Here is a 14,567-nt window from a genome sequence, read left to right as displayed (position 1 = left end):
CCCAGCGGAAACGCAGCATGCTCTTACATCTTTACGGCTTTTAGACTTTTGACTTTTCGGTTGGCCTGTAGGGCATGTGGGCGCGCCTGGCAGGTCCAGCTGTCCCTCTGACAGGCACTAAATCGGTTTTCGCCTATTGAGTTCGACGCTGCCGCAATCTTCCAACCTGGCCACCCCGAGCTGCCTCACACTCGCCGAAGCGCCCCGTATGCTTGCTCCGCCGTGAAGGCGGTTCGTATGGCCGGGTGATGCTGACCATAACCACTAGCCCCGGCCCTGTATCCCGCTGCCTGGTATACACACATGCCGGCCCGGTGATGTGTACAACTCAGACGCACGACTTCTTCCACACCACAGATCCCCCCGGTCAACGTCATCTTGAGACACAGCTGACCTCCGCGCTTCGCGTCACGTACTGCGGTACGCTCCCGGGCGGTGCGTTGCGTATCCATGGGACAGGAATGGCACAAAGAGAGACCCGAATCTGCACCCACGGCGGCTCTAAACCTTCTTTTCACTGCCCACCCAGACCCCGGGCCTGGGCCTGTTCATAGGCTCGCACGCTCCACCAGGCCCAGCCCAGCCCCGAGATCTTTTATGGGGACGACGGTTTGGAGATCATCCTCCAATCAACGCCCCCGGTTCGCCTCAACTTGGCAGTTGACGAGCTCTCGAGGTACGGATAGAATGCCGGCTATTTATCGTCTGCAAGGGGACCATCGGGAAAGGGGGGGGCGTGAGTCAAGGACCGTGCTTCCGTACATACATAGTAGTACACGACCAGAGCTACGCCTGTCAAGGAATGTTGGAGGAAAGCTTGGCCATCTTGTTGGGTTAATGGGCGACGGCGTCAAGAGGACACAACCCAATTCTTGCTAGAAATAGTCGCGAACTATGAAGACACGAGGCGCGTCCCACTCTTCGAGCCTTCGGCCAACCGCCGAGGCGGCTCCCACCATGAATACTTGAATAATTCGCTGCGACCTTACCACTCCGGTACAAGAGGCGGCCGCCCGGTAGCGTGGTATCCTAGACTGGAGACCGCACTACCGTGATCGATCGCCCGGGCACCATATTCGATGGGGAAGCGCGCAGCAAGGCAACAGAGATGATGAGCAATGTTCCCAAAGCTTATCTGCGACGGGGTGGACATCTAACGATTATAGAGTTTGGAGGATGCGGGTGCGCGCAAGAGCCCGCCAGAGGGAGAAAGGAAGAGAATAGTAATCAACGGCCAAGGCAGAAGGAATGCTAAGGTTTCTTGACAGTGTCTTCTTTGTTGGATATCGACGATCGACATGGTGCTCCACGGCGATGACCCCTATTTCCGTTGCTCGAAATGCGAGAAGAAAAAAAAAAAAAGGAGATGATGTGGGAAGGGAACAGACCGACACAAGCGCCACACGCCCCTCCATGGTTTGTCATTCCCGCCCTTTGAGCTTTTCCGTGAGGCGTGCGCGTGCTTGAGGAGGGACCCTCTTTCCCAGACTGCCGGGCTTCTAGTGATGTATGAGGCTTGGATCGAGCGCTTGCAAATTTCATTAGGCTTTCTGCCCAAACGTGTGTTGCTGCTGAGAGGCTGGTGCGGCGCGCTAGCCAACCTCACTGCTGGGAAAGCCGCGTAACTGCGTCAATCTTCGTATCGTCTGCAGTGTGTTTCGCTAACCGTCTCGCGGGCACGGGATGAAATGGAGAAATGCTGAGATGGATCATGGACGACAGACAAATCTGCCCAGGTGGAGCACATCGTCCGGGAAAGGCAGTTCCCCCAGTCCCCCCCACCAGTAGGCGGGACAGAACATGGGATTTGTGATTTGCCGTGGGATTTTTTGGGGTCTTTTTTAGACTTTGGTAGTGCATGACATGCTTTCGAGTTATCGCACAGGGACTGGATCCCGTACGAGAAATGGGAAATGTCGTGCCATGAGCAGCAGACAAACAGTCACCCTCCCCAAGCTCCCCTAGCACCCCTAGCACCCCCAGCAAAAGATTGAATTGGCTGCATAGAGGTCGCAACGAATGGCCAACAGAGGATGAAGAAATTGGTGGTCTCGAGATCATACTGGGTATTGACTCTCCTCAAACCAGCCAGAGCATGATGCGATGTAACTCAACCTGCCACCCAGATTCGCTGCAGATCGCTTTTCGGGGATAGGGAAACGAGATTTGGCAGGCTCGCCGTGAAACTTCACCCAAGGGATGTAATTGTAGGCTGTGCTAACTCTATTTCTCCCTGCTGCCATGACAGCAGGCTGTCTTGTCGTTCTGGCTGGCTCTGGCCCTGGCTTTTCCATCTCTGTACCCCGGCCGTCCAGGCTGCACCGAAACATGGCTGATGGGTTCGTATGCAAATACACTACACTAGACCCCGGGGGGAGGGGGGTGGTGGAGATGACGCCTATTTCGCCGTTTACTTCTAACCCCGAAAGTTTAAAAAGCAAATCCCGAACCGACAACATTGCCAACTTGGCAACGGCAGTGTAAGGTGAGACACTTTCTCACCTCCGCCACAAGCGGCTAGTCGGGCTTCCAGTGCACTTGAGCCAGCTCAGTTCAGTAGGTGCTCTTAGCCTGACGGCTCCCGCCTTTTCGTCCGTGCCAAATTCCAGCTGGTCGGTGTAATCCGGAGTCCGACATTGCATGTTTGTCCATGATTTGTCCATGATTTGTCCATGTTTGTCCTTGGCTGTACGGAGTATCCGTACAGCAACTGCTCACGGCTGTCCTCGAATGTCTACTACTAGTCTCTTGAAAGTTGAAACTTGAGAGCCTTCACCTGTAACTAGTGCTCCTTTGCTGATCCTAATTGGCTTCTCCTGAAGGGTTTGAGACGGACAAAACTTTCTCTCGGCCATGGGCAGACTTTTCTTCGTCGGAAAGCACCGTGTTGTTGCTTGCCCTAACCATCCTCGTGTAGAGCTCCACGTCCCGTGCTCCGTTCCGGCCGCCGCTGAACCGGAAGACCTGCCGAGTAGTGCCAAAGGCTGAGCTGCTCTTCATATCCGCCGGCATGTTGAAGACTGCCGTGCCGTTGCGCAACGTCGATAGTTTAGCAGTCTTGTATTGGCTGCTTTGTCCCTGCCTGTTGCGGGTTGGGTTGTTGTAAGCCTCAAGCCCGGTCGGATATACACCGACCCCTTCAACTTCCAACCTCAGTTCTTGGAATAATGTTGCGTCAAGGCTCAGGTCACCATTTGCCGCCACGTTGGCAGTTTGATTGACGATCAGCGGGTACGAGTACGTTGACTTGTATGTTCCCATCCCAGTGAGTTCGTCAGTCCCGGTGATGATGAAGCTATTGAAGCCATTGCGGCCAAATTGGCCTAGTGTCGCATTGTTGGTGTAAGATAATTTTTGAGTCCACTCAGGGTTCTTCGTCCCCTTCTTGGACACGACTTCGCCTTTGACAGAGATCATCCTCGTCACATCGAGATTGAACGCAAGGGTTTCGTTGGCGCCTGTAGAATTCTTTCCTAGGGCACGACCGGTGATTTTGATGTCCGGGTCAGAGATTGACACGCTAGGCGGTTTCCCGGTCGTGATGGAGCCCTCCTCGTCTAGCCAGAGGAAGACTTTGCCAGAGACAACCCAGAAATTTCCAACGGTGGTATTCACAACTGTTTTTTGCCCATCATCGGCGAGGCCAGCGACTTTGATCTTGAATGTGTGCTCCTTGTCATCACTCAAAACCGGGAGCCATGGCGAGATGTCGATCTCGTGCTCCCGCAAATCGTAAGCATCGAGACCTACGAGCGGCCGATGAAAGCTGGGGACGACGCCTCCAGTGAAAATAACAGGGAATGGCCACTGTACCCCGGCTAGCTGGTCATCAATGATGACTTGCACCTCACGCCATGGGCTGCCATCAGGAGCCATACCAACAGTGGCATTGAATGCCGCGGCATCGCTCTGGAGGACGTTGCTCCACCAGAATTCTTCAGTTCCTTGGCCATTGGCTGAGACGGAGAAGACTGCTCGATTGGCGTTGCGCGGAAATTTGACAGTGCTCACGGCTTCGCGTTCAGGCACTTGCCAGGCACTACCTGCGTTGGAGGATGCGTTCCGTGACGAGATGGGGATGATGAGGTCAGCCGGGGGTGCACTATCGGTTTTGACGTCGCTTTTGAAAAAGGTTGCGGTCAGGGTGCAGTTGAAGGGCCCCGTAAACCTGTCATCTTGGGGGCGCATTAGCCGTTTTGGCCCCCACTCCCAAGTCCCATAGGGAAGGATTCGGGGATGGTAGGTAGGTCACTTGGAGGGACTGGGCATACGGGGTATGGGCTTACCGATGAGGTTGGGCAGGTCGAAAATGATCTTCTGGGGAGTCTTCCAGAGACTAAGATACGGGGTCATATCCTTCCAATAGGTCCAGGTGATTCCGGGCGCCGCCCTGGGCTCCGCAGTGGATGTTCTCCATACCTCCGTGTCGCCGAGATACAACAAAGCCAGCCGATCCAGCTGGCGGCCTGCAGAGGTGGCAGTAAAGTTTACAATTACGCGGTTGAAGTCGCAGCCAGGAGGTTTGTAGTCGCCTATCCACTCCAAGTTAGGACACCTATTTCCGGGTTATCCACCGCGCATTTGCGTCGGTGGTGGTGTGATGAGATTGCAATATCACTTACCGACGAAGGGCTTCTCGAAGCTGTTACCAAAAGAGTTGTCCATCAACTGCACCTTGCAGTCTTTGGGGTCCGTCGTCGGGAATTTACCCATGCCATCATCAAAGCTGCCCGTCAACGCCTGGTAGACGGGGCCTTTTGGACCCAGCACTGGCTGAGCGACTTGGATACAGTCGAGCGGCTTCTGTTGTTGAGCGCCCTCTGCATCTAGCAAAGTGCCCATTGGCGCCGGAGTATCGGCGATAGTTTCCTGGAGGCGGTTGACATGGTCTGACAAGGCCGCTGCTGGGATCAGATTATGTGAAGCCACGAAGCCCGTGTTCAGTACGAGGACAAAGAGAGACAAGGCAAGCGCCCGAGTGACTGGCCGAGGGGTCATCGTGGAGCCCTGTGGAGGTTCAGGCTCGACGCCTCACTCTGCAACCTTGAGGCCTGTCTGCCCTACGTCTATGGGTTGGGTACGTGTCTGGTGGTTGGTGTCAGAAACCGCGTGACGGAAAAGAAGGTGTGAGCAAAACGGCGCATCGAGCAAAGCCACCGAATCCCGGAGGGCCGGGCAGGGAGAAGAGGAGTGTGGAGACATGGGAGGAATGCGAGTGAAGCCGGCGAACGCCACCCAAAGGCAAACATGAGGAACAAGCACCGGTGCAAGCAGCTGAGCGACACTAAGGAATCGGCGGCGCCTTAGGCCATGCGCCAGACGAGATTTGGTAAACGAAGGGACGGGATACGGATACAGTACGTGGCTCCGCATCTATTGGAAGTATAACGGCTTGGGCGGCTGGCTGGTAAGGGAGCGGGGAGGCTGTGGGCTGAACCACATTGGGCTTGGTCTCTGATGCTGTGTGGAGCGTACCTTACCTGCTGCTGACTGAGATAATGATACCGTATGGCTCCAGGACGGCAAGCGAGGGTGCCACGATGGAGCGCCGTCCAAACGTAAAAGGACCGCGGGCGTGCTATGATGCTGGAACCGATCGAATAGGCGGCAACGGAGTGGGTGAGAAACTGACCCAATGTCGGAGCCCAAGGCCTAGAGGAAGGACTTGTCTGGACAGACAACGGGCGAGCAGAATTGGCTGAGGTAACTGTAAGGGACAAGTCCACCGCCGTATCCGGGAAAAGGCACAGCACTAGAGTGAAGCCACCATTCGATATTCAGTGATGCTTTGACGATGCTGTTTAGCGAGGAGGATGAGCCGGCGGTGAAGCAGATCACAGATGGATAAGCAAAAGGGAAGTATGTTTGTTCTGTGAAGCAGCGGGAGTCAAAAGAAAGCCAAGAAGTGAGAAGCAGGGAAATCCGTCTGCTGTGGCTGTTGTCGTGTGCGTGTGTGTGTGTGTGTGTTTGTGCGTGTGTGTGTTTGATGTATCAACCTTCCCCTCTCAGCTGCTTTGGATTAAGGTAAGGTAGGTTTCTTCCTCTTCCGCCTGCAGTCTTTCAGCTCAGGTACCAGCCTGCCTCAGACTGTGAGAATTCCGTGCCGGACCTAAGAGGGAAGAACGCAACCAGGAAGAGGAACAGCCGACGGTAGGAAGCCAGAAGTCCGAACTTCCTCAAACACTATGGTGGCTGCTTTGCGGCAGGAGGAGAGCTCTTGCAGGGTGCTTTCCTTGCTCGATTTCCTGTCCTGTCACCAAATCGCAGACTCCGCACCTGCCAGACCATGCAAGCCAAACAAAACGCCGAATAACCTTAAACGCGCAGGAGCGCGAGAGCCAGCCCGGGATCCAAGCTGAGCTGAGGCACCATACCTTAGGCATGCGCCTGCCCTCCTTTCCGAAATCCACGGTCGCAAGATTTGGAAAATCAAAATTCCCCGTGTAGACGCATCGCGAAATACCATTACAAATCTAGTCACATGGAAGATTGGCAAGTGATGAGAGTGATGAGCAGAAAAATCCATTTGTTTCTCCAGTTTTTACACTGTCTTCCAGAATGCGACCGTCTGGAACATGTCTATGATACAGGAAAAGTACAAAATGCCATGCCAAAGTGCCATGCCTGTCCGGCGTTGAGTGCAAACTATGAACACGAATAGAATGAAAAGGAATTTAACCTGCGCCAAAAGTGCAACTCGATTATGTGTGATGACATCACACCAGCCCTCTTTCTCCTACGCCGATCGCCCCATGACTTCCTTTTCCTCCACATTACGACAGCTGCACATCGCCCGGTCTCGACGGTTTTCCCAAAGTTTATTAAACTGACACACAGACTCGTCGTCCATCGACGACTGGCCCGCGCGGCCCCCGATCCAAGACACTCGGCTGGTAGCACAAATCACTGGGAGTGAAATGATACCATGGTTTGTCGTGTCGTGGCAGCGTCTTAGCGGCTCTTCACAGAGGCGCCTCGAGCGCTGGTATGGTAAAGCCACACTTGGAGGGAGAGAGAGGGGTGTAGGGAGGCAGCAAGTGACACATGCTGCCGGTGGCTTGGATGGCTACCGGCAACCAGTGATCCGAAACCAACGAGTCGTCCCTTCAGACACCGCCAGCTAATCGTCTCTACTCGAGAGCGATCCCGCTGCCAAGTCAGCCGTGCGGCAGGACTTGTTTGAAGGTGGCAAAGTATCATTACTGTGCGAGTTGCTGCAGTCTTGTCGTCCGGGTAACATTCACACAAAAGTGCAGAACGTTTGTTCCATGTCTGTGCGAATGTGCTCTCGCTCCTGCAGTGGCGCTAGATGATGAGTAGTCGTGCAGATCGAGGTCAAGCTTGGCATGCACGCTTGCCTCGGAAGTTAAGCGAGCCTCCACGGGCAAAGGCATTCGGACCCGAATGGTAGGTAGCAGTGTGCTGATGCGTGTCGCAGGAGGTAGTAGCTCGCCAGGCTGTGTTCAAGACGTTCGACCAGGCCTCAATTCAAGTTCATTTGTTTTGCACAAAGTATCCTTGCTGAACCGCCGGCTGCTGTCTAGAACCCAGGGCCGAATCGCTTGCTTCTCCAGCTAATGCCATTCTCTTCCCGACTAGCCAAGTGTGAGTTGCCTCGATTGACGTTTGAGAGCGCGAGGCATTCTTGGGAAGAATAAGATTGAGGAGAGGTGGAAGTCCTTTTTTTTTTTTTTTTTTTTTTTGGCTCCTCTTGGAGAAGGGAAAGGGGAGTGAGGACGCTTGGACGCGACCCAGTTTTCCCTCGTTGATGCAACGCCCCGGAGCAGGGGTTTGGTCTGATAAGCGGGTGCTTTTCGGGTATTAGAACGGAAATATTTGTCTGGTGGATTTGATGGCGGGTTGATGAGATTATGGGACGGATAAGGGGACCGAGGCGCGCAAACAAGCCAAGACAGGATTCTCGGCTGAGCCAAGCCATGTTGCCAGAGTCCTGGCGGACTATGGCGGAATCTGATGCCTGCAACTTGTGATACAAGCTGTGGCAAAGGACATTCTGTCTGTCACCGAAGTTGAATGCTTCATCCACGGAAGAAGATAGGCGGGCGCGGGCTGCGCATGGCCGAGACAATGGGTCATCTGCGCAAACTGCGAGATGTACCTCCCAGTATACATGCCGACAAAACGAGAGTCATAATTCGTGAACCCTCCAGGTGTAGTTCCTAATTGTGAGTGTGATGCTTCCCGTGTAAGAGTCGGGGGGAACGCCACACTGGGCAACCGAGGCTCGCTTTTGCAGTAGTAGCAAACATGCTACTCGCAGAGCCGTTGCCTTGTGTACAAAGCTAGAGAGGCGAAGTTGCGAGCCCAGCCACGCTCAGTGATCCGGTTGCGCGGGAAACCCAAGATATATGCGAGTACCTCAGCAAAGTCTAGGGCCTGGTAGTCACGCGCGAGCGTTGTCCCAGTAGCGCTTTCTCGCGGCCATGGCGATCTTGTTGCCCATGAAGCGATGTTGGAAGTAGTTGAAGACGGCGAACTCGTCCCGGTTGAGGACATAGGACTCGGGTTGCGCAGCGACCTTTGCCCAGATCTGGCTGATAGCGCTCTCCAGGATGCTGCTAACAGTCGGGTCTGAGGCGCCGTCTTCGCTCTCTCGCGCGATCTCGAGAGCCTGCGCAACACTGGCGGAGTCCTTGAGCGAGGCTGGCGTCACCGAGACGGTGTTGCCGACGTGAAGGCTGTGGCCCATACTGCTGGCGAGACTGCTGAGAAAGGGCAAATCGGTGCAAGGACGGCTCGAGGCAGACAACGGTCTGAAGGGAAGGTAGAGGGACTGCTGATGGTGATCTCCCTGGGGTGTGATGGACAGCATTGTAGAGTGTGAGGGACGGGGTGATGTGTATATATAGATGGCGAAGGCAAATGTTGATCTTTTGTAAAGAGGCGAGTGTGATCGAAAACTTGGAAAGGCTGGGGAGGATGAGAGGTGATATATAATGAGATGGGCTGATCCGATCTAGTCTAGGTAACGGGGAGGGGCGACGATATTTAATGAGCAGCGGGGGGGGGGCAGCAACGAGGTAGGTAGGTGTAGGTACAAGAGCCAGAACCGCGGATGCTGGGTATCTCCAATAAAGAGGCGCGCACAGTTGTTTGACGTTGTGCCTTGGCTTGCGTTGTCTATTGCAGGGGAAGAGCTGGAGCTGGGCCTTGCTGTGGATACGATGTGCGATACAAATGCACCGATCCGAATAGGACAAATCCAACCCCGGATTAGACGGTTTTCTTATAGGATCTGGCCTTGTCACGGCGGATGAGGGAGCGGAAGGGCAGCTCAGGACAGGTACGGGTACGGATAGTCAGGCATGGGTTGAAAAGTATAATCGTCCGTATTGGGGGTACGTATCCAACAGGGAGTGTGGGATTCTGAGTTTTAATGGGGGGAGTGTGAGAGACAACGCCCTGGGGGGTGTCGTGGGAGAAGCGACAAGTGCGAAAAAGAGTGTGCGGAAGAAGGTGTGTAAAAGGCGTGTAAGTAGGTGTGGGATGAGAGACGGGTGAAGGGTAAGAAGAAGCTAGGCCCTGGAGTGTAAGTTGAGAGGCGTGCGTAGGAAGTGGGAGTGGGAGTATGTGGTGTGGCATGGTAGAGGTGTGCGTGGGTATGCGTGTAAGTCATCAGTCAGAATCCGTACGGATAGGTTGAGTTTCCTTCCCTGAGGAAAGGAAGGTTGTCAGTTCCAGCCCAGTCTAATTCAAGTCGTGGACCGTGGCATCGGCAAAACGAGACGAGGAAACAGAGGTGCGGGTCCCTCTCCTCTGGCGGTTGACAGTCGACCTGGGCTCGCAACAGTAATGCGGCTTGCATCCCGTCACCAAAAGACTGGGGTCTCCGTTGCAAGCATCCAGCCGCCATGCAAAGTGTGTAACGTGGCGGCATTTATTACTACTGTGTACGGTAGCCTCGTACCGGGGCTTGGCACCATGAGGATAGGTTGGGTAACTGTTGGCTGGCTGGGAACCCAGAAGTGCCAAGAGGAAAGTGGGAAAGAAATGAAAAGGACACAAATTGCATGGGTGAGACTCCTACCACCTAACAGTAGGACGTCGTTTGGGGGGGGGTGCGGGGAGTCGTGTCGATAGCGACAGATCCCAGCCCGCAAGGAGTGGGGAGATGTGATGAGGTAGGTAGGTAGTCGGCCCACGAACATGGGAAGGGGAGGGCGTGTGCTAGAGAGGGGTGAAGATCTGGGAGGGTGAAAGTGAAGGGCAAGGGACAGAGGTGTTGGGGAAAGAGGGAGGGGGAGGGGGGTGCGAATGTGGTTCAGCAAGAGAAAGGTTAAAGAACCCAGCAAGCGGCGATGAGGACGACGACGACGATGATGACAACTTGGACCGACGGTATTTGACTGACGGACAGAGGTCGACGACGAAGGAACTGAACTCTAAGAGAAGCTTGGCTTGACCGGGAGAACATCGGTGTCTCCAATTTAGTCACGGGTCGAACCACCTTGCTCTCAAAGTCCCTTGGACTTGCAGCCACCCGTCAGCCGTCAAAACTGTAACCAGCCAGGAGGACCAGGTTGCAGATCAGTGTTAGGAATTCCAATGCCGTGTCCCGCGCTTTGCTGCTGGAGCCGACGCTGGCGCACGAGGACGGATACTGAGAGAAAAGTTCCCATGCCTCCTATATTCTATACCGCACCGCAGCGCGACACGGTATTCAACTACGAGGGAAGGACGCGAATGCTAATCAGCCATCTAGACCTCAGACCTAGATCGGCATGGAACAAGAGAGGCGTAGGTGACTCCACATGGCCGAAAGTCTCTTTGACACAACACCAGAACGGAGATACTTCCGGTTTGGACCAAGCTGTTTGGGAATGCTGTTGACTGCGTGTAAAGGGGATTCTGAGTTCCCGACGGTCACTCCTTTCCAGTGTCTGAAGGCATGTCGGACTGCGCGTGTGATGCTGATAGTTGAGACGGAGAATGGCAAGCACAGACTTGTGCGCACTGAGCGGCACGATATGATGCAAAAACTCGGTATGTGCGGGAGTTGGCAAAAGCCTATGTTCGGCTGGGCCGTGAAAAGTAAAGATAGTGTGGCGACGAGGAAGGAGAAACGGCCAGATGGCAACGGAAAGAGTGGATGTGAGGACTGGCGTTTACCGCCTACTACGTAGAGGCATGATTAATGAGGCCCGGTGAGGCCAGTCGAGGCTGAGATGGAGGGGTGAGACGACGGTTTCTTGAGGGTGGGAGGAGCCCGGCGACGATATGGAGTACCTACGGGTAAGGAAGGTCAAGAGGCTCATCTGCCTCAAGTTGACATTCTCCATGTATTTGCTAGTAGGTAGGTGCTGGTCAAGAGAAAAGGTCTAGAAGCATGCTCCTCAGCATAACGATACCGTCCTAGCAAAAGTGGATGAGCAGAAAAAAGAAAAAGGGGGGCACGCTGGCTACGAACGGACTTGTTGCGGCAGTAATCGCAGCAGTAGTCCGTAATCGCAGCAGAGAAGCCATCAATTGATCAGGTCAGTCACGGGAGTTCCCTGCGAGCAGAAAGACTGCCCAGTGGCTGCGAGAGGGAGGATCGATGTCTCTGGAGCGAGCGTGTTTGAGAAACAGGGCATTGAGATGACACTCCTGACTCTCGAGTGTTCTGCTGCCATCAGACTCTGGCCACTAATGTCTACCTAGTCGCAGGAGTTGGTGTGTCGGTAGCCAGTCGCCTGCCACAAGAAAGGAGAGTGTGGCTGCGTATGACAGGTGGTGGTAGGACAATATGCGAATAGGTACGAAGTATCCGTAGCAGAAGGAGAGAGACAGGCCAGCGACATGGCAATCGGGAGCCAGGAACCAACCAGAACGAGGCTGGGTTCGATGCAGCGTCACTCTTGCCCTTGGAATGGTCAGGGCAGGCAAACAGCGGGTCCGGATTTATGGCCCAGGTGCTATTCCGGACCCGGTTTTGCAAACCCGGCCAAGGGTGCGTTAGTCATGCCGGTGTCCACAGGCTGATTTGCAGTAGTCAGGAGCTCAGGACGCAGTGCGCAGGACTCGGGACTCTGGAGCAAATGCTACGAGCCTACGGATACCCCATACGAATACGGCCGAGGTGGACGAGATAGACGGGGGACGGGGGACAGGAAACTGGAAGGGGCCATCGGAACGGTCCAGTCAACCTCGTTTTAGCCGCACTACGCTTGCGCTGCCCGGTGCATACTGTGTACTATGTAGTATAGGCGCATAGACACCCCAGGTCCCCAGCACATCACCGTGGCTCTGCCATATTGCCTTCTCTCCGACCTGCCTTGTCTATCCGTCCATACGTGCATACTAACGTAGGTACGGGTACCCGTCCAGAGTACGTACACGGAGACACACCCGGCGCCTCTGATTCGCTACACTGCCAGCAACTGACTTGACGCTGAGCGGTTAATTGCGACTCGTCCTCGCTATTGCAACCTTATTCCGAGCCCTGTCATTATTACCAACCCAATAACCACCGGAATGGAGGCTTCTGCGCCTGATTTGTCTTGTTTGTCTCGATTTCCTGGGATTTTGCCTTTCTTAGCTCTGGCTCTAGCTCAGCCTTTCAACCAGACATCTTTGACCTTGGCCGACGGGCCTGGAGCCCTGGACAGTGGACGGATGGCACGAATACAGGCACCCGCGCGAGAAAAGGGGGCTGATGATTGATTCATCATGAGATTGGAATGGACTCTTGGAGACAATCAGAATGCAACTCACGCACTCCCCCCCCGCCGTGTCATCCAAGGAGCTTACCATCCAACTAACCAACTAAACTCAAAGCTATCCCATGCTATTGCAATAACTCTTACACCCTAAAGCATGTGCCGCAATGCGAAAAGAAAGACGTGCGGTTACGCGAAGGCTGAACTTATGAAGACAGGTAAGCCACCGGGCGGCCGCCCCTCTAGACGGGAAGCTCTGAGCACCCCCCCCCTGACCCCTTCCACACTTTCCCCCCTTCACCTCGCGCCTTTCTCGCGTCTTCACCCCCATGCGGCGACGCCCATCCCACCAACCCATGAACCGGGGTAGACATTGCCTGCGGCTTTCTGCTTACAGAGGGGAAGAAAAAGACGTCCTCTTTGCGCTGGGCACCAGAAGAGCATGCTCTGAGCAATCAAACAATCAATCTCGGGGGCCTTGCCAGCCCACGCCTAGTCCATTTACTTTTTCTCTCGTCTCCCAAGCTTCTCCATGATGCCTTGGTGGGCTCCGCAACATACGTAAGTCTGCATTTTTCAACGAGTTTAAAGTGCGGATACCCTAGTCCAGGGATATGATCCATCACACCAAGGAGACAGACATCCCCATGGTGCCCCTGCGCAGAACACTACATCGTATGAACCGACATTGGAACGATATGCATGCTCTTTATTACAGAGTACGTAGAGAAATACACGTAACACAATACAGAGACAATACGTTGCAGGCACGCATGTGTATCCCTCTCCAGACAGGGACTGGAATCCTCTGAACGCTCGCCCTAAAATTACCTGAACCGTTATCCGTAGCACCAGTAGGTATCGTTTCGTACTCTGGGCACATACCGGGTCCCTTGCTTTCACCTCGTGCCCTTGTCTTTGTCTTGTCTGACAAACCATCACTTCAATTCTCTCAGGCCAAGTAGGGAACGATCCGTCCCAATGCCTCCTCGATTTTGACGGGATACTGCAGATGTCCATGATTCACTACCAAGTATCAGATGTAATACTCCGTACGGCGAAAGAGAAAACATTCACAGAAAGAGAAAAGGATCTGCCATGATCCGTCTCATCCCTGGCACTATGACACCATAGCGTGTTGATCACTGTAGGTTGGGGGCCGCCCACGACCGACGCGGTTGATTGTTTGATTGTCTGATTGCCAGCCGGGAGCGTTGTTGTATGCGGTACGTAAATATCCATCCCATTATCGACCACACAGTATGGGGTTGCTCTCCGTTTTGGCACCCTTGTGCAGCAGCCTTCGCACTAGGGCCCTCCCATCCCCGTCAATCAGTCTGTAGCCACAAGGGACCGGCACGGGACCAGAAACCTCCCAGTTCCCAGTCCGCTGGATCTGTCGAGCCAGGATACCTGTCCCCTCTCTTCCCTTGCGTTGAAAGTTGTGTGTGCGCGTATGTGTGTATAGGTCCAAGGTACGTGCGTGGTTGCGCTCTGTGCTCCTCTAGTGTGAGGAGTAGCTTTTCTCCTTCTCCATTGTGTCGTATTTAATAAGCCTGTCAGCGTATTGTTCTCTTCTCGACGACAAGGTTGTCTAAGTCAGGTCAACCGCCCCCTTGAGTGTTCGTAGCTTTCCCCTGCTATCGCCAAGACATCCTCCACTCATCACGCTGGGCATGTCCTGGCATCTACAACCCTTCTTTTCTGCACCCTCACCCCTCGGCTCGGCGCAGAGAGTGAGGGGGCACCTTGGCCTAACTACACGTCTCTCGGGCTGGAGTGCGAGGGAGCTGACTCCACAAGGAATGTGGAAATTGGCTGCCTGCATGGACAGCGAAGTGCCTTGTTTTACAGTAAACTCTATCTTTCCGAGTTACTGGGAGGGAGCGAGCCGACTTCCGACCCGGG

At 54.4% G+C, this 14,567-nt stretch overlaps 3 protein-coding genes across 3 annotated transcripts, besides 1 other annotated feature; all 3 read right to left on the bottom strand.

Annotated features, from left to right (window-relative positions):
- Nucleotides 1–2,802: 2,802 nt before the first annotated feature.
- CORC01_13857 (uncharacterized protein) lies at nucleotides 2,803–4,998 on the bottom strand (the record flags this gene model as incomplete). Its single annotated transcript, XM_022625472.1, has 3 exons — nucleotides 2,803–4,175; nucleotides 4,287–4,532; nucleotides 4,623–4,998. 3 exons carry the CDS (start codon nucleotides 4,996–4,998, stop codon nucleotides 2,803–2,805), a joined length of 1,995 nt encoding a protein of 664 aa, XP_022468028.1.
- Nucleotides 4,999–6,541: 1,543 nt separating this feature from the next.
- Nucleotides 6,542–6,622: a sequence feature (Short protein (CORC01_13856, OHE90853.1) was converted to a misc_feature.).
- A 918-nt stretch (nucleotides 6,623–7,540) lies between these two features.
- On the bottom strand, nucleotides 7,541–7,939 carry CORC01_13855 (uncharacterized protein; the record flags this gene model as incomplete). Its single annotated transcript, XM_022625471.1, has 1 exon — nucleotides 7,541–7,939. The coding sequence occupies one exon, from the start codon at nucleotides 7,937–7,939 to the stop codon at nucleotides 7,541–7,543; it is 399 nt and encodes a 132-aa protein (XP_022468027.1).
- A 465-nt stretch (nucleotides 7,940–8,404) lies between these two features.
- CORC01_13854 (uncharacterized protein) lies at nucleotides 8,405–8,833 on the bottom strand (the record flags this gene model as incomplete). The annotated part of the gene is made up of 1 exon (XM_022625470.1): nucleotides 8,405–8,833. The coding sequence occupies one exon, from the start codon at nucleotides 8,831–8,833 to the stop codon at nucleotides 8,405–8,407; it is 429 nt and encodes a 142-aa protein (XP_022468026.1).
- Nucleotides 8,834–14,567: the final 5,734 nt, after the last annotated feature.

This window comes from Colletotrichum orchidophilum, assembly GCF_001831195.1.
Source record: "Colletotrichum orchidophilum strain IMI 309357 chromosome Unknown Scaffold_218.1, whole genome shotgun sequence".
In the NCBI taxonomy this organism is placed as follows: domain Eukaryota; kingdom Fungi; phylum Ascomycota; class Sordariomycetes; order Glomerellales; family Glomerellaceae; genus Colletotrichum; species Colletotrichum orchidophilum.
The sequence above is the reverse complement of the archived record's forward strand: the minus strand, read 5'-3'. Positions and strand labels throughout refer to the sequence as shown.